The 23,156-nt window shown below is 44.8% G+C and overlaps 1 protein-coding gene and 1 pseudogene across 6 annotated transcripts in view; one reads left to right on the forward strand and one right to left on the reverse strand.

Annotated features, from left to right (window-relative positions):
* CD247 (CD247 molecule) overlaps nucleotides 1-20,175 on the reverse strand; it is a 90,178-nt gene extending 70,003 nt beyond the window's left edge. For 2 of the 6 annotated variants that reach the window (XM_011979907.1, XM_011979905.1), the window contains exon 1: nucleotides 19,945-20,175. In XM_011979907.1, the coding sequence (XP_011835297.1) occupies nucleotides 19,945-20,002 (58 nt within the window). In that variant the 5' untranslated portion in view covers nucleotides 20,003-20,175. Of the gene's footprint in view, nucleotides 1-13,592; nucleotides 13,991-19,944 lie in introns of those variants that run through there. The other 4 variants (XM_011979906.1, XM_011979904.1, XM_011979908.1 and 1 more) reach the window with 3 other exon arrangements.
* A 1,217-nt stretch (nucleotides 20,176-21,392) lies between these two features.
* Nucleotides 21,393-22,427, forward strand: LOC105539576 (annotated as a pseudogene).
* Nucleotides 22,428-23,156: the final 729 nt, after the last annotated feature.

Below are 23,156 nucleotides of genomic sequence, written 5' to 3' on the forward strand. Positions count from 1 at the left end.
CTTGGCATGCTTCTACATGAATCCACATCTTCCTAACATCTATTTTGGAATGCTCAGGTCCCTCAGGAGTCAGAGGAGCAGGGACACTGGGTGAGGCCAGGTGAAGAGGGCCTCAAGAGAGCTGAGGATGAGCATAGGCTTCAGGGACCATCAAAAGAGTCTTGCAGTCAGCCACTGACAGACATGGCCACCGGCACCCTCCTCCATGGAGATGCCTCAGGTACTCTATTGGCCTTTCTACCTTTCCATTCAGGCATTCATTCTTTTAAAATTTACAGTAATCGAAAACATTTATTACAGTGCTGCTATGGGCCTAGCTCCATCTGGGCCCATAACACACATTGTCTCTAAATCTCCCAATGACCCTGCAAGGTAGGTAATCTTTTTATAAAGAAGAAGACAATTTCAGAGAGGACAAGAAACTTGCCCAAGATCACACTGCTGGGTAGTGATAAAGCCAAAATTTTAATTTAGGTCTGATTGCCTCATGAATCTATGCTCTTTTCACTTTCTGCTGAAACTGACCTCCCTCAACCTTACCATCTAGACAAAAATGCAGATGGCAGACACAAGAGGCACTTGCAAACCAGGGACACCCAGAGTCAAGTGGTTGCTTTCCATGGTTTATGGCTGTCCTCCTTGGGAAGAACCATCCCAAAACCCATGCTCACATGGGGTCCCTAAGGACATCATTTCAGCTGTGTCAGGAAAGTGCTTAGCAATGGATCAATTGCCAGCCTTCTGGTCAACTTAATGAGCAAAATAAAGTCAGCCTGAATTGTCCATCATAGCCTAATCATCATGAAGTGATTGATCAATTCAAATGATGACTCCAATCCACTGGTTCTCAACCAGGAGCAGATTTTGCCCCCAGGAAACATTTGGCAAAGTCTTAAGATATTTTGAGTTGTCACAACTTGGGAAGTGCTACTGTCATCTAGTGGGTAGAGGTCAGGGATTCTGCTAAACATTCTACAATGCACAGAACAGCCTCCCCAGTACCCACGGCCATGGAGAATTATCTGGCCCCAAATGTTTTAGTACAGAGGTCGAGAAACCCTGCTGCAAGCATTCGATCAAGAGGGACTTGACCCAACTGGAGACTAACCAAATATCAGAAAGAGCAGCGGTTTTATTTCTGGGAAATTGTTCCTAGGGTTAAACTGTACAGATTTAGCCATGACTGAAGGTGTCCACCCCCTGTGAAGCTAGATGGTGGGCACTGTGTATTTTTTTCCAGCTGCCCTTATTCGAGAGTGGCCCCTGGAATTTACTTAGCCTTTCTTTGGGTTAAAATCAAGAATGGAAAATCTAACCTCTAAGAGGAAAACAAACAGAAAATGAAAAGTATGTGTAATAATGGAAGCTTAGGTGCAAATTTATTGCAGGGTATTCCTTCCTGTAAGGTTACTCACCCACTCCTCCAGGCCACAGATATGCATGCACAGCCTGCCCACATGTAACTGTGCAGAGGGCGAGCTTGGATTTGAATCCAGAAGAATGGAATTCAAACCCCAACTCTACTGATAACCAATCTTGAGCAAATCACTTGCCTTCCTGAAGCTTTAGTTCCTCCATCAGTAACAGAGGCTATACCCACACATCGCAGAGGGCTGTGGATTTTTCATAAAGTCATTTACATAAAAGCATTGGCAAAACTACAAAGTGTGCCATAACTGCTCACCTGACAACAATCACACACACAGAGGGCTCCTCCTCTCTGGGGTATGTGGGTTCTCTTTATTAGAGTTTTCCACATTATCACTGCCTATGTAAAGCTTCTCCTGGGTGATATTCTATTTCTTATGCTGCACTGGAGAAATATTCTCTAGATCATGAAACGAAAACACTGAACCCAACTTATTTTACTCACGACCCAAAGGAGGTTATTGCTTCCAAGAGGACAATACATCGCACTAAAATGAGAATGCCCAGGATGATTAGGTGGAGAGCATTTATGATGCAGCTTTCCATTCTCCATGTGACGAAAACTTGACATGACCCAATGCTTTACTGTACTACAGTAATTCCTGTCGCTTTTATCCAGACTCATGTTGCTCTTTAATTCTAGCCTGTTTTCATCTTTCCTTAACAGGACGTCGGATCTTTGCTTTCACAATCAACAGTTTCAAAGGTTATTTACAAAATAGTTTAAAATAAAATATACCATGCTTTGATTACAACCAGCACTTCTGGTATGAATTAGAGGGGTGGCCTGTACACGTACGTGTTATTTATTAGCTTTTATCTGATGATCTCAAAGAACTGACAGCAATTCCAACACACATGGTTTCTTATAATTGCCACCCCCCACACATACACAGCCGTTTATGCAGGACAGAATTATTTTGAGGACAAATGAGCTATATATTGCGATGTGCTGTGAGTTTCTGAGAATAGAAACTCCTATGACTAAACTCTCCATGAACAGAGCGAATCAGAGAATAACAACAAATGCTTTTATCGCTCAGGCAGCTCAATCACATTTGATTTTCCATTTCACTCTAGTAAGAGGGTTATCGGCCTTGAGGATATCCCTCAAGAAATGTGTGTGATTTTTGTTTTAAGCTCAGCCCCTGTACCATCTGCTCACTGAGGCCAACTTGCCACCCCAGCTCTGTGGCTGCCTAAGTCAGCCTGGTGCTATGGGATGGGAACAGGCAGAGGTAGGCAGAGGCTTATAGACAGACTTCTTTTCAAACACAGAGATGGAAAACTGAGAGGTGGAGGTATACATGGACCCAGCCATCTGACTTCTGATCCTATTGTTCTTTTTTTTTTTTTTTGAGATGGAGTTTTGCTCTTGTTGCCCAGGCTGGAGTGCAATGTGCAATGGCGCAATCTCAGCTCACTGCAACTTCCGCCTTCCAGGTTCAAGCTATTCTCCTGCCTCAGCCTCCCGAGTAGCTGGGATTACAGGCATGTGCCACCACGCCTGCCTAATTTTGTATTTTTTTTTTTAGTAGAGATGGGGTTTCTCCATGTTGGTCAGGCTGGTCTCGAACACCCAACCTCAGGTGATCCGCCCACCTCGGCCTCTGAAAGTGTGGGATTACAGGCATGAGCCACCATGCCCAGCCTCCTATTGTTCTTAACCAGGGGTCATACATATCCCACCTTCCTGCAATGACAAAGAAAGTCAAGGTCATCCCTGTACATCTGTCTGGACTATACATCTGTTTTGTAAACAAGCAGGTCTCACTATAATTAACTTTTTTCTTAATTAAAACACACTCACACAGTCTTCCCTTGCAAGTCAGGGCTAAACCCTTCTCCAGTTTCTCAAATGCTTATTGGCTACAGAAAGTTGCGGAAAGGAATGGTCAATTCCTAGTGTCTCTCTCAAGGAAACATATTTGCAACATTTCTTAACTCAGAACAGAACTGGAGCCACCCACCCCGCAGGTGGAGCCCTGGCAGCTGTGACCTGGAAACACAACGGTGTTTGTACTTCCTTCACCAGCCTAGGAGACCAGAAGGCAGGAGGGGCCAGCCACAGCTGCCACCTTGGCCTCTCCTCTTCTCAGGGTCTGTCTGCCAGTTCAGACCACTGTATGTGGAGCCAAGATGTCAGAGCTGGAGCAGAGAAGAGGAAGACGCAGGTAGAACTGGCTAAAATCTAAAACAAGCTCTGCCTCTTGAATTGCCACTCAGATTCATTTCAAGACTACAAAATGTGCAGGCAATGTTTTTCTGAAGGGCAACCCCGGTGCTCCCGAGATGGGAGGCACCCTCCCTTCTGACACGCATTTATTCCATCTTCCGGAGATAAGGAGGGGACAGGGCTGGCTCAGCAACCCCACAATCTCCATCTGGGCCAGTCATCTCAGCAGGTGCTTGACAGGCAACCAGGCTGGAAGAGAATGCCTCTGCAGTACGCTGGAAGTGTCCTTCCCCTAATGACGCCTAATGGCAAAGCCCTGTGCATTTATTACATGTGAACGTATCCTCAACACTCATTGAACCACAATGTGGTGAACGGCCATCAGCGTTCAAAACAAATAAATTGAGCCATCCTAGAAACAACTCCCCCAGACAGTCTTGGAAGAAGCTGGGAGGCATATTCTCAGATTTAAGTAAGAAATTACAATGTTAACTCAAATCAGGATTTTTGCAAGGAACTTGTTACATTGTGCTAGGGAAGGTTCACAATCTCTCTGTACCTCCGAGGTACCATCTTTAAAAGGGTGTCTTACATGAGTTCTGCTAGAAGCTGACCCTGAAACAAAGATTAGAGTACAGATAGTTTATTTTGAGAGATGATTCCAGAAACCATTGGTAGGTGTTATGGGTTGAACTGTGTCCCCTCAAAAGATAATGAAGTCCTAACCCCCTGTGAATGTCACCTTATTTGGAAATAGGGTGCTTTCAGATAATCAAGTTAAGATGAGGTCATTAGGGTGGGCTCTAATCCAATATGACTGGTGTCCTTATAAAAAGGGAAAAATTGGACACAGAGACAGCTATGCACACACAGGGAGAATGCAGCATGAAGATGAAGGCAGAGATTGGGGTGATGCATCTACAAGCAAAGAAACACCAAAGATTGCCAGCAACCACCAGAAGCTGGGGAGAGGCATGGGACAGATTCTCCCACACAGCCCTCAGAAGGAACCAACCCCGCGGACACCTTGACTTTGGACTTCTAGCCTTCCGAACTGTGAGCCAATAAAATTTTGCTCCTTAAGCCACTCAGTTTGTGGCACTTTGTTAAGGCAACCCTAGGAAATGAACACAGTAAGAACATGGGAAGTGAGGCAGGTGAAGAAAGGAATCATTATGAGGCTAGCTACTGCGGTTAACAACTGGAACTTCATCCTGCTGGCAAGTCTCAGGAAACTGTGGAAGAACCACCTCAGCCTTACACAAGAGGGGTGGCAGCTTGTGTCTGCTCCTACAGGTATTCAAAATGAACAGAGTTTAGGAGGTCCCCCTGGGGCATTTGTCATCAGGCTGAGGCCATGCCCTTAATTGCAAAGTTTCCTCCTCCTCCTTTTTGCATTAAATCCTACCCATTTAAATCCTACCTCCCAGGATGCTTTCTTTTACTCCTCTAGCCCAGCCTTCTTATAACTTCCTCTTAGAGCCCTCACTCTGTATTCTGCAGGTCATTTAATAGGTGTTCCCTGAAAAACCAGATGCCAAGAGGGGTGAAATTAATTTGTATTATATTGCATAACCATATCTTCCTCCCTTCCCCCTGGGAACATGTAATGCACATTTGCCGACAGAAGGTTTGGAAAGTCCTGCACTTAAACAACAGCAAACAAAACCCTTCTTCAGGGCACTTAAACTAATGTTTCCAAAATGTACATTCCTTCTTTTTGTAGTATAGTATTAACATCTTGCTGAACACAGATTGGGGAAGAGTGCCTTTGTTATAAACGTCACTGAACACATTCTTTAGGAGCTAGGTCCTTGGGACAAGGAAGGGTGGTGACACATCTAAGCAGGTAGTAACAGGGTCTGCCTGGGACCAGGAACCATGGGGCCAGGTGAGGACTTGGCCTGGAGGAGGGGTGGGCTACCAGTTAGAGTGCCAAGGGCCATGCCCCCAACCCCCTCTTCATCTAGCCTGAGGATGGGAAGCGAGGTTCTGGGATGGAATAGGGGTTACCTAGAGTCACAGCTGGTGCTCCCTGGTTTTCTGGGGCAGAAAATCCTATTCCTACCACCAGATCTTCCCTTTGCTAATTCCCTTCTCCCTGTGGCAGACAAACCTCAACTCCTGCCTCCAAGTCCATGGCAAGCAAATATGAGGGAGACTCCTACCTCTGGGCTCCTGGAGTGCTGTGTATAGGCAATGCGGTTCATGGTGGGGGTAGGGAGGGCAGGCTGCCTGGGGCCAAAGGCTGGCTGTGCTCCTGCTAGCCATGGACCCCCAAGGCTGAATTCCCCACCTATCAAGTGGGGACATCAATAAAAGTGCCACAGGATTCGTGACCTAATGCATGCAAACAGCATATAAAACAAGCCCCGGCTCCATAAGTGTTCACAGTTACCACCCTCTATCACTTTACCAGCCAGGCATATCCCTCTCCTCTAGAAATACGTGAGTTCTTTGAGAGCAGCAACTGTAATGCAGCCCCTGACATACAATCGTGCTTGCTCAGAAAATACATTTAAAATAAATAAATGTGCAGCTATGCTCTGCATTTCATTTCTACCTCTGACAATATTTCTGATGATGAAATACATGATTAAAACATGCCCTCTTCACTAATAGGAAAATTACTTGTTTTTCTCTCATTGTTTCTAGTCTCCTCTCCCCAGCTAGCATCGCCTAACAGGACACACCATCACTAGTAAAGGCTAGTTTGCCTGCCAAGGCCTAAGATCAGTGGGTCACTGTCCTTATGGTCACCATGGTCCTGGACAGTCTCAGCAGAGAATCAGAGATGCCATTGATTTATTGGCACAAAGAGGCATTTATCTGCCCCTCTTTGTCATTAATGGGATGCTAGGGCAGTGGGGCAGTGGGAATCTCAGTTCGAATGGGCTTCATTAAAAAGCCCTTAAAAGGAAACCCTTCTAAAACCTAGCGATCAATCTTGCCTACCTTTTGAGATCTCATCCACTGGTGAACAACTGACAGGAAAAACTGGGCACATCTCTATTTTTGAAAAGTTAATATATCTGTCGATTCTACAAAAATTCAATAAATGAAAATTCACACTCATGAAAACAAGTAGATTAGAAGAGTCCTCAGAGTAGCAAATAATTCACTACAGCTTTTCTTTAAATATCCTACCTATATTTACGTATTGTTATAATATTCTCTTGCACAAAACTTTCCAAGGGCTTCCTCTGGTGAGTGAAGCTTCCCTTACACGTAGCTGACATTTTCTTTCCTTTTTCTTTTTTAGAGACAGGGTCTTGCTCTGTCTCCCAGTCTAGACTGTATGATCATAGCTCATTGTAGCCTGGAACTCCTGGGCTCAAGCAATCCTCCTGCCTCGGCCTCCTGAGTAGCTTTTTTGTTGTTGTTGAGATATGGTTTACATACCATAAGACATTGTCTGAGCCTAGAATATACGAATAATACATGGTATTTTTGTCATTTCTTCACTCCTTAAACTTTTACTGAACATCTTTATAGACTAAAAGCACTCTGGCTACATTTACTTGTGTGTGTCTATAGCTTTCTTGCTGCCTGCCTGCCTGCCTGCTTCATTCCTGAAAGGATTCAGGTGGAAGGCTAAATTCATCTTCTCTGGAAGGTGGCAGGAGTGCAGCTCATGTGAGGCAAGGCACAAGGGCTGCCCCTCACCCTCCAGCAGCCTGTTGCCCAGGAGGTAGGCAGGTCAGGGCCTATGGCACTATAGGGCGAAAAAAATCTAGCAACAATGGCCACTTGGCCTGCAGAAGCTGGAGTGGAGGGAGACCACGGTAGGCTTCTCAGCAGCATTGACAGCTACCTGGTAGGGGGACGGGGGAGGGGTTTCCTCACTGTGGGGATGACCCAATGCCTTTTTGTACCCCCGGATATAGTTGAAGGCCATCCCCTTCATGGACAGGATGAGCTAAGGTGGCCCAGCCACCTGCAGCTCTTTTGTGGCTGTCATTCTAGTGTGGGGTCTCATCACACACACCTGAGACCCAAGTGACTGGCTCCAGAAGCACCATTTACTTATAACAGGGCAGCTTGGCAGCCCAGAAGACAGGCAGCTAGAGCAAGAATCAAAAGTCCTGGGTTTAAGGGCTGAATTTGCCATTTGCTTATGACATGGCAGTTTCTTGATCTGGATTATTTTTCTCTGTAGGGCCATCATTTCTCCCCTGATAAAATCCAGAAGTGGAACCTGAAGATAACTATAATACTTTCCAGCTCAAATATTCCAAGATTCTGACATACCAGCCCAGTCCCACTCTGGTCACAGAAAATCTTCCCAGAGAGATGCCGTCTTTCTTTTCTTTCTTTCCTTTCTTTCATTTCTTTCTTCCCCTTCCCCTTCCCCTTCCCCTTCCTTCCCTTCCTTCCTTCCTTCTCTCACTCTGTTGCCCAGGCTGAAGTGCAATAGTGTGATCACAGCTCACTGCAACCTCTGCCTCCCGGGTTCAAGCGATTCTCCCACCTCAACCTCCAAGTAGCTACAGGCAGGTGCCACCGTGCCCAGTGAATATTTTCTCTCTCTCTGTCTCTTTTTTTTTTTTTTTTTGTATTTTAGAAGAGACAGGTTTTTGCTATGTTGCTGAGGCTGGCTGTCTACTCTTCTTATCACTAAAGGTAGAACTAAGCAGTACCACCCCTAACCCTACCCCAGCCTAATCATGATATTGCCACAAGCCACTTCTGACTACAAAGTAGTTACACTTTACATGAGAGATGCATTCTTAAAGATTTTGCAAAATTCTGATTAGTTTCTCATAGGAATAAATGTAAAATCTTACATTATCTTAAATATCACAAATAGTGAGACTTTATGAATTTTTTAGATTGCATTTTTTCAAATGTACATAATTCAGAACTCCATTAAATAAGGCTTATTGTATGTTCCCTGTGAATTTTTTTTTTTTTTTTTTTTTTTTTTGAGACGGAGTCTCGCTCTGTCGCCCAGGCTGGAGTGTAATGGCGCGATCTTGGCTCATGGCAACCCCAGCCTCCCAGGTTCAAGCGATTCTCCTGCCTCAGTCTCCTGAGTAGCTGGGACTACAGGAGCATGCCACCACACCCGGCTTTTTTTATTTTTTATTTTATTTTATTTTTTATTTTTAGTAGAGATGTGGTTTTGCCATGTTGGCCAGGCTGATCTCAAACTCTGGACCCCGGGTGATCCACCTGCCTTGGCCTCCCAAAGTTCTGGGATTACAGGTGTAAGCCACCATGCCTGGCCTGAAATTTTTTCTTTTTAACCTTCAAAGAGAAGGAATGGTGATTGGAGAGAGAGATGATGGCCCAGGGTCAAAGTTGGTGGAGAAAGACCATCGGTTTGAAGGACTCTACAGGGAAAACATGGAGAGCCAGGTGAACCAGGCCTCTTTTCTGACTCCATACAGAGGACCCAGCAACTCAATACCATCTTCCTTTGTTGATCATTCTACACTGAATTTTAGATGGTTGGCCAATTGGAAGGTTAGATTTCTATTCTTTTCTTTCTTAATTGATATTATTCCAGGCTTGAATGCTGCTATTAAATGTTCAACTCCAAATTTAAAAATTTCTAAATAGGCCAGCATGGTGGCTTATGCCTGCAATCCCAGTACTTTGGGAGGCCAAGATTGGGGGATTATTTGAGCCCAGCAGTTTCCAAGGCCAGCCAGGGCAACATAGTGAGAGCCTGTATCTACAAAAAAAGAAAAAAATTAGTCAGGCACGATGGTGTGCCCCTATGGTTCCAGCTGCTCAGGAGGCTGAAGTGGTAGGATTGCTTGAGCCCAGGATTTCGAGGCTGCAGTGAACTGTGATCACACCACTGCATTCCAGTCTGAGTGAAGAAGAGAGACCCTATCTAAAAAAACAAAACAAAACAAAAAAATCCCTAAATAGCAAATTCTGTCTATCCCTTGGCATATAGGAGCCATTTTGTGCTCTTCAAAATGGCTGACAGGAATTTTCTGAGGAAGCTATCGTCTGAAACCAAATGAAGAATTAGGTCAGCTTCAAGTCTGAGACTTTGTGTTTACAGCCATACCTAAAAACTAACAGATGTGTCTTCCAAACTGACAAAATCAAGAAATTGTCATGAAGATCAAAAACGGCTTCCAAAATCTTACCCTCCATGTCCTTCCCACCAGCCCCTCTGGACTGCAAGAGCTTGTGGCTATAACTCTATTCACAGCCCATTTCTGGTTTCCAAGTAGCTCCCTTTCCAACAAGATATTACAACACTTTGAAAATTAGAGGCACCCCACCACTCCCACCCCAAAGAGCTATTCCCTGATGAGATGCTCCATTGAAATGGAAGGAGTTTGCTTTATAGCAGCCTCCCTCATGGAATTATAGATGGGAACATTTAACAATACGGCATTTGCAATGGGCAGGTGAGAGCTGGCCAAGTTTTTAAAGGGGATTTCACAGGCCAGGTCAGCAGGGAGATGGATAGGTGAGCGATAGTGGGTACAATTATTTGACTTTCTGAGCTGTTCTTTTGAAGCCTCTATGTTTAATAGAAAGAAAAAGGATAATCCTCTTTGCCAACCTTTTGTAGCTCAATCTTTATTGTTCCCAGTGAAACCCAAAGAAAACGGACAAGATTCATTTTGTCCAGAAAGCATTTGTGTATTTTATGTAGGTCTGGGCTTTGAACGTTGATAGTTAAGTGGGAGAAAAGACAAAGATTTCTCTAGACTCTGAGGAAATCAAAGGAGGAATTTCTGAAGCTCTCTCGGCTGACTCAAAAATCCTGGGTGGTATCCCCCACATACGCTTCCTTTGCTACTAAACTCAGCATGGAAATTAGCACAGGCCCACACAATGAAGAAAATTAGATGAGACCATAAAGAAGTGAGCCTGAAGACAAATTTAGACTTTTTTGTAAAAATCGAGAACGTGATTTCTGGGACCAGGGACACTTTCTTTTGCTTACGGGCTCTCAATCATTTAACCTTCATCTTCAAGACACTGGCCTGGTCAGTGGGCTGGTTGAGCCAACCATCTGCAGGACTGTTTGTTTGATTCGGGGCACATGAAAGGTGCTTGGTAAATATTTACTCAACTGGTAAGTCAAGTGGGCTGTCAGATGGTTTAAATAATCAGATATTAAAAATCATGGCTGGGCATGGCAGCTCAAGCCTATAATCCCAGCACTTTGGGAGGCTGAGGCAGGTGGATCACATGAGGTCGGGAGTTCGAGATCAGCATGACCAACATGGAGAAACCCTATCTCCACTAAAAATACAAAATTAGCCAGGCGTGGTGGCACATGCCTGTAATCCCAGCTACTCGGGAGGCTGAGGTAGGAGAATCACTTGAACCCAGGATGGGGTTGCGGGAGCCGAGATCGCAGCATTGCACTCCAGCCTGGGCAACAAGAGCGAAACTCCGTCTCAAAAAAAAAATTCATTATCCATCTGGTTATCTTGCTGGGCAAATTAGGCCATTGGGAACCACCTTATTGGATTGTTTGCCCACCTATTCCGAGGGTGAAAAAATAAAAACATTAAATGCATTTTTGCCTATTTTAGCCAAAATACGTAGGATGGTCGCTGTGGGAAGAACTGGTGAGCATTTGGGGAGCTGGTGACATTTTCTGCTGACAGATAAGTGTTCCTGAAACTATCTGGGTGCCGAGTCTCTGCTCTGGGAACGCCTCACTCGAGGGAACTATTTCTGTTGGGTTTTTAACCCTGAATTCTGAGAACAACAATTTTCCACCTGCTTGTGTCACTTTAACGCTGGTAACAATGTCAACAGTGGGTCTGGGGGATCCCCATACATCTGAGCTTAGAATTAAGGGGTGAATAGGGTTTCTGCAGGTGGGGGATGGGGTGGGGTCTGCGTTCTAAGTCCGGAGAATTGAGAGGAAGAAAGCTACAAAAAAGGAAAGACCCCAGGCTTACTTGGAAGATGAGAGAGCTCTGACGGGAGTCAGGCCAGACCAACCTGAAAAGTCTATGCAGCTGTGAAGAAGCCACTCACACCTCTTCATGATCCGACAGAGATTTTCTTGTCTCCCTTCTCTGCAGAATCCCTGGAACATGATCTGTGACATCTCCGCCTCTCTGCTCACCTACCCAGAACCCAGACTGCCAGCCCTGAGCTCAAGTAATGTTTGCCCTTCCTTCTATGGAGCTGTCCTGCTGCCACCAAACTCCTCCTAAACACACACACCATACATACAAAATCACTCACTGCTGCACATAAAAACACTTCCCTGCAGATGCAGGCACACATCCATCAGCATACAGGGGAGCATACAATGCGCCACACACACCAACGCATGCACACCTGCACACGCATGTCAGGACACATCTACAAACACACAGCACCACATGCGCCAGCACAGGCCCACAGGGGCACAGACACCTGCAACCACCACAGCATATGGGTAAACACATGCTGGCGTGCACATTGCCAGCACCCACACTGACCTGCAACCCCTGGGGCTTGGGCTCAGGCTCTTCCCATAGTGGGTCACCTGGCTCAGCTGCCTTCTCCCTGCAGCAGGCTGCTCAGGCCAATCAACCCAGGGGAACAGGTTGCAACCTCCACCCCTCCCCCAGTCTGTCTTTTCTACTGTTTCCCCTATCATCCTTCTCTCCCATTCTCCACCATCATGCCCAACCCAGATGACGAAAGGGCAGGTCTAACTGAGGGCTGTCATTCACATTCTGTCTTGGAGCCAGTACAATTTTGCACGGTGGGGAATTAGCAAAATACAAGAAGACACAGTAGACTCTAGTGTCTGCAGCAAAAGAGGAGAGTAGAGGTTTGTTCATCTTAAATGGTGATGTTGGTTTCCATTCTGAGCCCTCCTCCCCACCTGCCATGGCTTGGCAAAGGCAACAGCACCTACAGCCCATCGCAGACGTCCTGCTGCAGCATTTGAATACTTCCCCTCTTCCCAGCCCTCCTCTCAGCCAGCTTTGGGGGTAGCCCACTAAGAGTCTCAGATATTCACATCTCCAGCTGTTTAATGCTTCATACGTTTGTTCTGAGCACCAGAAAACCATGTTTTGCTTTGCTCTAGTCAACAGCACAAGGATTTGCACTACCTGCGCCGAGCCTGCAGGTGAACCCCAGGCTAAAATGTGACATAAATAATTGTGAATAGATTATAGACATTTGCCATTCAAAGATAACTCTCCCAGTCCTGGAGGAGTTCGCAAAAAAGCAAATCTCAATTCAGAGTCTGTGCGTGACGGTGTGTTGTTCTTTTAGAGAATCTCATACACATAAAACCTTCACACCACATGGAGATCCACTCTTACCAAGCAGATTAATTATGGGCAATTCATTTAGGGCAAAACCTCTCAAATATGATGTAACTTACATTTTACTTATAACCTCTACATAAGGTGGCGTGGTGAGCTGTGCACACCTGCACACACAGGAGTGGGTTGAACTGCAAATTGAGGCCCATCCCTCTCAAGAAGTTCCAAAAGAGATACATTTTCTGAGAGTAAAATGGAAATCATGGAGTTATCAGATTTGGAGAAAATGTAAGTTCTCCATTTAGAACCATAATAATATGTTCTAGAAAAACATAGTTCTATATTAATAACCTAATATTCATACTCAGCAGAAAATGTGTATCAAATGAGAATGTTCAGCATCAAAATAATTATTTTTTACCATAAAAATTGAGAGGAAAAGAGTAAGTGCTTAGTAAGGGGAATACCTTTAAAAGTAGGCTTCAGAATTCAGTCTTTGGGTATATGAGGGTGCACGGACCTGGGTGAGCAGCTGCACACTGTTCAAGGTGCGGGCCCTGTACAAGGGCCCCGAGAAACCATGCTTGTGGCCTGGTTCTACTCATAGGCAAGGCCCCAGACCTATGAGCCTCACTTTCTTCATTTATGAGAAGACATAAATCCTGCTACTTTTTCTGCTACTTGCCATAGGATTGCTATGAGGATCCAGTAAACAAAGGCATGGAAACGCATTTTGTAACTATAAAGGGATGGCTGCACTCAGAGAACGGCGGTCTGGACTGGCAAGGGTCCTGCTTGTCTTTGTTCTAAAGCTTTCTATTTATTTTTTTCTCCTTGAGCCTGAAAATTAGTTGCTGAGTAGCACAAATCATAACAGGCAAGCAAAGTGGACAGTGCAAACGCCTAACTTTTTCACCACTGCAATTTGGCTGCCTCGGGCAGTAATTTGCTTTCTCTTCAAGTCTGTTCTCACCAACCGAAGTCCTTGCATGGCCCCCAGTAAATCTGCAGCCGATGCACAAGCAGAAGGGATGGACTTTGTCCTTGGATTTTTCACAGTAGAGGCTCCCACTTAGAACGTTAAAAATACTGTGATAAGGTGAGAGCCCAGATTTAAAAAGTATTTGGAGAGGCAAGGAAGAAGGAAGTTCAGGCTCTGAATTCTGAGAGCCAATATCTGTGGGGTGGGGTAAGGATCGGGGACTGAGTCATTAAACGTTCTTTAAAACTTTGTAATTTCAAGCGCACACCTAACTTATTTTGTAGCTAAAAGGGACGTTCAACCCTCTCTTCATTTCTTATCTCACAGATGCTAAAACTAAAGCCTAGAGAGAAATTTCTGCCCAGCTACACACTGCAATGTAATGACAGAGGAAGAAAAAAAGCATGTCAGTCCAGTGTTTCCCCACTACTGCACTGGGAAAATGATATTCTATTTTGCAGATTGGGAAACTGAGACACATATGCTAATGGTTCTGGCTTTCCAAGTGCCTTTTGTGTTTAGGCACTTCCGAATCAGATCTCCGCTCCACAGTCCCCTGCGTGAGGAGGCACCATTGCCGCCATCTCACAGAGGAAGAACGGGGTTCTGAGGTGGGGAGGGGAAGGCTGCACAGGACTTCTGGCTCCAGAGCCTCCTCTCCCTCCACCATAGTGCCTGCTCCAGAGAAGACACAAAGGCTTGGAGATGGTCACAGAGAGTTAGAGACACATTTTCTTTCCTTGATGGGATTGTTTTCAACAGAAGTCTAGCGTATCCCGCAAAATGCTGTTTTACTTTAACCTATTCTTTCAATTGTCATTCCTGGATTTGCCCAAGAAAGTAACAAAAGCTACATATGTAAAGATTTTCTTGTAGGATTAGCTAAAATAACAAAAATTAGAAATAGTCCAAATGTACAACAATAAGGAAATAGTGAAGAAAATACGATGCATGGGTGTTATGGAAGCTTACATAGCAATTAAAAACAATCACAAAGGCTAAACATGAAAACAATGCTTACAATAAAATAGTAAGAAAAAAAGCACTTGAAACTTTTTTATGATAACTATAAAAAGATATGTACGCACTTGTAAAAAATGTTGGATTGGATATAAAGAAGTGAGAATGCAATATTATTGGACTGGCTTGTTAGGAATTTTGAAAAATATTTAACTTCTTTCAGTGATTTTTATATCTTTATTAAAATATCTCAAACTAAGAGAAGAGAAAAATGTTGGCTACCTGAAATATTTATTTAGTAACCTGGATCAAACCAGACTAATAGTAAGTATCTTGCTTTTTCTTTCTATATTTTGAGGAAACTGGGTGATTGGATTGGATACTGCGATTTATACTATAATCCAGTCTTTTTCTACTTGATGCCTTTCATTAGTTTATTCTTAGTTCATTAGTTAACAATCTCCAACAGCGTTAGCCTTGTTTATTTTCTGCTTTTCTCCGGTGTTAAAGCCTAATCAGAAAAAAATGAGCACATTTCTTTATTTTTAGTTATAATGTTAGTTGAATCATATGAAATTATCCTTTTTGTAGATCTGAAATAAACAAATAGTGGAAATTTCATATGGTCCAACCAGAAAATTTTAATAACGGCAGGGTTTTATCTTAAACCATCCTTGCAACTCATTTCAAATAATTCTAATCACTCAAACTGCCCTGTCCCCTCCACCTGTTTAATTTCTGGTTTTTGTTTTGTTTTTAAAATACATTGTTTAATACTACATTCTCTAGAGGAAAGGTCCAAATAATGCCAATTCAATATACCTGCCAAATAAACTATTAAAGTTAATTTAATCATATGAAAGCATCTAGATCTCCTTCATTCACTCACCTTTTAATTCGTTTGACAATTCTTATTTTATTTTATTTATGTTTTTGAGATGGAATCTTGCTTTGTCGCCCAGGCTGGAGTGCAGTGGTGCGATCTCGGCTCACTGCAACCTCCGCCTCCCAGGTTCAAGCGATTCTGCTGCTTTAGCCTTCCAAGTAGTTGGGACTACAGGCACGCACCACCATGCCCAGTTAATTTTTTGCATTTTTTAGTGGAGATGGGGTTTCACCACGTTGGCCAGGCTGGTCTCAAATTCCTGACCTCAGGTGGTCCACCTGCCTCGGCCTCCCAATGTGCATTCAACAATTCTTATTGATACTTATTGCGCATTGACTCTGCTCCAGGTACCATGCTAAGTGCTGGGTAGAGCTGTGAGTGTGACAGGGGCGTCTTTGTTTACAGGGAACTTAAAGTTGTTTTTTAGACCGGAAGACATACTATGTACATGCATTGACTAAAGTGATCATTTTGTTTTGCTTAACAGGTCAAATGACCGGTTTAATTTTTTTTTTTTTAACCAAATTGAATGTTTGTTCAAAGTGACTAACACCATCACTTCAGTGTTAATAAAAATTAGCCTTGGCCCAAGCAGAGCTAAGAAATTTATTTTGAACTATTTCCGGTATTTATTAACTCAATTATCTGACCTATGTAAGGTCCTAAGCCTTAGATAAATAAGGCTTGGGAGAAAGGATTCCCAAAGTGCGTGTTTGGACAACTCTAATCTAAGAGACTTCCCTCAGGGCATCTGGACCCTTCCAAACAAAGCAAAGAGACAATGCTGGGTCACTTTTGACTGGAAAAGTGTATATCCAATAACAATTAAATGCATTTTTTTAAAGAACAAAAGCAAAAATACGAAGAATTTAAAATTAAGTAGAGCAGTGGTTATTCACCTAAGCCAGAGCTCCCCAGGACTGTTTCTGGGGGATGCTTAGCAGCAGCAGATGTGATCCCTAGGCTAGTAAGCCTGAGAAATGCTAAAATCGAAAAATGAAATAGCTCATTTGGATGAGCAGAGCTAGGCAATTGGAGGGCGAAACAATCTGATGGTGAAAATGCCATTGATGAAAAATGTGTACTGGTATCACTTAACAACTTGCCTGACATTCACCTCCCAGCAATGTCAGCAAAGATTTAGTGTTCAAGACGTTTGCATTTAGATACTCAGTTGCTGTGCACCCGCAATAGCCCTTTGGCTTCAGAATCTAGGTGGCTACCCCGACCAGTGATGACTGGGTGGATTTTGTTTCTAATTCCTTTCAAAGTGATACTTTGAAAAACTTTTGTCTATTAGCCTTATCTAAGATAGCTAAAATGTCAGTCTCCACAGAGGCAAAGTAAGTGGCACTGAGAAGTAAAAAAAATCCAGCCAATTCCCCTGCCCTCTATTTGTGGAAATGGGGCACGGCCCCCATCTTGTACATATTTTTTCAGACATGTTTTTACTTCGGGAGAATATTCCCCTACAGAGTAAGTATCTTTAAAAAATGAAAATGGTGGGTGTAACAGTCATCCTATGACCAGCCAGAGCTTTGCTCCTTGTTCACCATCGGGCCTACCCCTGGGATCATTGTTATGTTTCTGTGCTGGTATGGGTGTGCCCAGAAATCATAAGAGGGATGAGTTGGATTGCAACAGATGGAGAAAATGCCCACTGCTGCTTTACAACACATTGAAAGCAAATTAAGAATTCCAGCCGTGGGTTTCCATCGCCTGTTTCTGGGTTTTGAGAACAAGAAGACAGTCCAAGATGTAATAATAGTAATAGTAAACACAATTTTTACTTATTGGCTGTCTACTATGTATTGGACACATTACATTACTTCTCATTGTCACATCTCTGCAAAGAAGGTATTATAATTCTTTCTTTAGAGGTGAGAAAACTGAGGCCCAGAGAGGTTAAGTCACTTGCCTAAGGTTGCACAGCTAGGACACCACCTGAGATTAGCCTGGCTCTTTCCACCACGTCCAGCCACCTTCCTAAAAGCAGAGCTGCTCACAAACCTGGAAGCCTTGCGTTTCCCAAGGCTGTGTGTCAGAGCTGCATCTCCTCACTGATAAAAGACAAAGACCACACTGACCGCCGGGTGCATTCTTGGCTACTGCAGAGTAGGGAGTGAGAGGCACTAAGGGCTCTGCAGGCACAAGTGTGCCCATGCCAGCAGGCACGCCATCATAGGTTCTTCTGGCCTCAAGCCCTGGTGACCGTCTTGGTAGAATCTCTCTTAGGGAGGCCTCCTCATGTGGACAGACCAGGTCATCATTTGCTTTGATCCTAATGATCTGGTCGTTTCCAAAGAAATGCAAATGCAACAGCTTAGTAAAAAGTAGACATTTTAAAAGGGGCGTATGCAATGGGTCACGTAACTGAGCAAGAAGAGAGAGAAGACCTGACTGAAATGCTGTAAGCGGCCTTTCCGCTCATAGAAGACTGTGGAGGTGTCCCCTCAGGCAGCACAAGCACCACCGCGGCCCTCGGTGCTGAGGCCTCTCCGAGTCACGCCTTGTCTTACCGTACCTGTTGTCTGGGCTATTATACTTTGAAAAACTTTTGTCTATTAGCCTTATCTAAAATAGCTAAAATGTCAGTCTCCACAGAGGCAAAGTAAGTGGCACTGAGAAGCAAAAAATCCAGCCAATGTGCAGTTTTCTCCTCCTGCCCCCTATTTGTGGAAATGGGGCACGGCCCCCATCTTGTCTGCTGGGTGGGGTTCTGTTTACGACGCTTGGCAGCCACATCCACCCAGCAGCCTTTCATTTTTCTCTCTAACTTCACTTTGCCCGTACCTTGGTCTCTCCAAGCTGAACACAAATGGACCAGTAAGGAAACTGCAGGTAAAGACCCTAAAAGGTTACATGATCTCCCTGGTGGGGTGTCCCAAGCCTGAAGCTCAGAGGCTGGAGCTATTGCCCCTGGCTGTCTCCTCTGCAGTCACTAAATTCCAGCTGTTCTGCGTCCCCTTGTCCCCAGCACATATGGATGGGCTGCTCTGAGCAAGCTCAGGCACGTTCACTCTGCCACACTGTGTGTGTGACTCAGACCCCACAAGCCTCTTCTGAGAAAACAGCTGTGATCTGACAGAAACCCCTGCAGCTGCACAGGCCTCAGAATCCCCCAGGTGCTGGTCCAGGCTGTGCCCTGCTCCCTGGTGGGAGCAGAAGTGCCCATGGCCTCTCCCGCCCTCCCAACAGGGCCCCTACACAAACTCCCACACACCAAGGTGAGCTGCCAGGAGCCGTCAGGTGGGCCGAGGACACTTGCTTGCTCCACCTTCCCTGTTTCTTTAGATTGAAATTCAGCCTGCCCCACTTCTCAGGAAGATGCCACGAGGCCAATCCCCCTGAGCAGTTTGTCTTGTCCTCTTTTCACTGGTTTTCTTCCTCATTACCTGGGCTAGAAAACATGGTGGAAGCTAAAGGCTTGCAGCAAAGCTCCCACGAACGGGAATGAGGTGAGGAGCGAGCGCTCTTGTTGGCTGGGCCCTGCTCGTGGTGGTGACTTAACCAGGCACATCCTCTCATCTGCCCCATGTTCTGTCAATGCCTGGCCCTCTGGCTGGGCTAGATGGCCGCCTAAGGGGCGGGTTGGGGTGAGTCACGGAGCCCAGGACGGTGAGTCATCCGGCAGCCCCAGGCGGTGGGGTGTGGGGACAGCCATGACAGGGTTGAGCCTAGACACGGACCCTTGGCCATGAGGTGGCGAAGGCGCCGTGGAGGCTGCCACCCGGTGCTTCCTGCCCGTGCCCCTTTCCTCCTTAGTTACCCCCACTTACTCCCGGGCCCGTTGGGGTGTTTGAGGCCATGGCCTTGACTGACCAATGAAATCTTCTTTGTTGGCAAAGGAAGAAAAAAAGGGGCTGAGTGACGGAGCCAGCCAGAGGGTGAAAGAAGCCGAAGAGACTAGAACGTCGCAGCACGAAACATGGCCTGGCTGACATTTTCTGATCCTGTCCAGGTTCTGTGAAACACTCCCTCTCCGTTTCTCCACCCTGGGCCTGCCTCGTTTGCTCTCTTGTTTCCTTCTTCCTTCCTCTCTTATCACTGGAAAAATCTGTACCCGGAGGAGCTGTGTTTTCTAGCAGCTGGCTCTGAACTGATGCCCAGCTCGGCTGTGACAGAGCCGATGCCAGCACCGGGCCAAACCCCTCACTGCTCACTTGCCCATTGATTTGAGGAGGGCAGGATTCGAAGGAGACCCCAGCCCCTCACCACCCTCCACTACCCACGCCCACCCCGCCCCCCTCCACATACACAAAGAGTTTCTAGAAGTTCCCTGCCGTGGACACATCGGCCCTACCTGTAATTGGGAACTGTGCCTGCAGGATGGCTGCGGTGACAAGCTCCTTCCACTTCATCTTGTCCTTTCCCTCAGAAAGAGGCTGGGAGGCAGAGGCTGAGGCAGCGGTGGCCGGGAGGATGAGGAGAAAAGGAGTCTCTGCTAGTTTTATTCTGCTGCTACCTCCCCAGGAAGTGGAGGACTGTGGGGCCTTTGAGAAGCACCTGCCGACAGGCCAAGAAACTCACACTCCCCCTTTCGGTTCACAGGCAGGAAGCCCCGGAGGTCTGAGGGTTTGGGGTGTGTGTATGTATCTGTCTGTCTGAATTTTGCTTTTTCTCTCATTTGACCGTTGTTTTAATGTTCTTTTTTAAAAAAAAATAATTCTTGGCCAAGCGCGGTGGCTCACGCCTGTAATCCTAGCACTTTGGGAGGCCGAGGTGGGTGGATCACGAGGTCAGAAGATTGAGACCATCCTGGCTAACACGGTGAAACCCCATCTCTACTAAAAATACAAAAAATTAGCCAGGCCTGGTGGTGGGCGCCTGTAGTCCCAGCCACTGGGGAGGCTGAGGCAGGAGAATGGCGTGAATGGAGTTTGCAGTAAGCCAAGATCGCGCCACTGCACTCCAGCCTGGGCGACAGAGCAAAACTCCGTCTCAGAAAAAAAGATTAAAAAAAAAAAATTAAAAAATAATTCTTATCTAATTCCTATCTTGATTGGTAAAGTCCACCTCCAGGCAAATACAAGTTCTTGATGGATATAAGAACAGTTGCCATTTTCCTAGACTCTCAAATATTTTATGGTGGCTGGTAAAATGACAGCCCTGGATTCAGAGTCAGGACAAATGTAGAGATAGATTCCTGGGACGTTAGTGACATCTCTACCTACCACCTACTTGCTGTGTGGCCTGGAGTCAGTCACTCAACATCTCTAGACTTCAGCTTCCTTATCTATAAAGCAAAGAGCTGGAGTAGATCTGAGGTTGCAGATCTGAACTTGGCCTGAATTTGGATCATAGAATAGTTTGAAATACTATAGCTCACATAGTATTTTAAACACTTGTGTTAGTTGCCAACATTTAAACATCAGAGTAATTTACAATAATAAAACATTATAACCTAGACATAAACTTCGTCTAAAAGTTGTAATGTATCTATATAAAACAAATGTTAAAACATGGCTGAAGAACACCGAAAGGACTTGGGTAAATGGAAAGGCATACCCTTCTTTGATAGGAAGCTCTCTTTTAAGGAGACCACACTTCTCCCTTAATTAATCAATCTATTTCATTGAAAATACCAACAAAAAATTTTAGGACAAGATAAGCTGATTCCAAAATTGATATGAAAAATTAATGTACAAGAATAGCCAAGACTCCAAAGTCACAGCAATTCAATATAAAATTAATACATTGGACTTCATCAAAATTAAAAGCTTTTGTGCATCAAAGGACACTATGAAGAAAATGAGTCCTACAGATCACTGCATACCTCTAAGTGATGGAAACAGCATTCCTGTCGTCAGACTTGGTACCTACTCAGAGCCTAAATTGACCCCTAAGTGAGCCAATGACTTACTCAAGGCCACACAGCAAATAGGTGGTAGGTAGAGATGTCACTAAAGCCCAAGTAGTCTGTCTCTACATTTAGCCTGAGTCTTCATCAGTGAAGGTTGTCATTGACCTGGGGTGCTGACACACTGATGAAGCCTACATCTACCAAAATGAAGTTGGGGAGGCCATCAGGGGGAAATAGCAGAAGGAAAGGTGCAGAGGAAGGATATCTTCTACTGTGGAAAGCTGTGGGCTACAAATCATGACCCAGAGCTGGTCTGCCCAAGCCTAGAGAGGATGCTCAAGGTTCTCTAGCTAGATTGTGTGGATCTTTACATCATTGAAATACCCAAGGTCCGTAAGCCAGGAGATGAAGTCTACCCTATACATGAGAATGGCAAATGGTTATATCACAAGTCAAATCTGTGTGCCACCTGGGAAACTTCGGAAGCTTGCAAAGATGCTGGCTTGGTGAAATCCCTCGGAGTATCCAGTTTTAACAGCAGGCCAGCTGGAGCTCATCCAGAACAACCCAGAATTCAAACCCAAGCCAGTCAGCAACGAGATTGTGTGCCACCCATATTACACCCAGCCAAAACTTTCGAAATTTTGCCAACAACATGACATTGTCATGATTGCATATAGCCCTTTGGGGACCACTAGGAATCCCACCTGGACAAATATATCTTCTCCGCCTTCGTTAAAGGGCGCACTTCTAAAAAGGTGCAATAAGATGACAGCTCAAGTTGTTTTGCGTTTCAACATCCAGCAAGGGGTGGCTGTCATTCCTAAAAGCTTTAATCCTGAAAAGATCAAGGAAAACCTTCAGGCCTTTGACTTTTCTCTCACTGAATGAAGGACATTGAAGCCTGGAGTGAAAATGTCCGCTTCGTGGAAATGCTCATGTGGTGTGATCATCCAAAATACCCATTTCTTGATGAATACTGACTTCAGAGAGTTCCTGAACAGATTCTTCCCTCCCACGTGTGGAGGACCTTGGGGGGCATAGTTCCCCATGGACATGGAAATGAAAACGTTTTATTATCTGCAAAGTGGTGATGGAAACATGCTTAACTTTTGTGTAGTGTAAATGACTTTGACTCACCTATGTTAAAGAAAAAATGTTTAAATCTGTTGAAATAATTCTTAGAAAATTATCACCTAATATTTTACTAGATAAATGTCTTCTGGGTTCCAGACCAAACAGAACAAAATAAAACAAACAAAAAAAAACCCATTAGATTCCAGAAAAGACTTGAAAGGCAACAGATGACAACAAGCAAAAAGTAACTCATGGATGTGGGCAGTACCATTGTTAGTCTGAGTTCTTTAGCAGTCAACAGGACAACAAAGACAGCAGAAGGCCCCTGTGTGCCAGGGTGCTGGCAGTGGCCTTGAGGACTTGAACCGTGGACTGCAATACAGACACAGCCAAGATAAGATACAGACATGCATTATTAACAAGAAAGTGATTTGCTGCACCTTGAGTAGGGAGAGAGGGCTAAGTGTAGGAATGTCTTAAAATAGAGTCAGTTAAACACCACGGTGATCAACAAAGCCATAAGGATTTTGTTGTTGTTTGTTTCTATCCGATGTATGTTTGTTTAGCTTTTACTCAACTTGAAGGATGCATACTTGCTGGTTCTCTTTTGCATCCTCAAAGGGTCTGAGTTTCAA

Source organism: Mandrillus leucophaeus, unplaced genomic scaffold (genome assembly GCF_000951045.1).
Source record: "Mandrillus leucophaeus isolate KB7577 unplaced genomic scaffold, Mleu.le_1.0 Scaffold207, whole genome shotgun sequence".
Lineage (NCBI taxonomy): Eukaryota > Metazoa > Chordata > Mammalia > Primates > Cercopithecidae > Mandrillus > Mandrillus leucophaeus.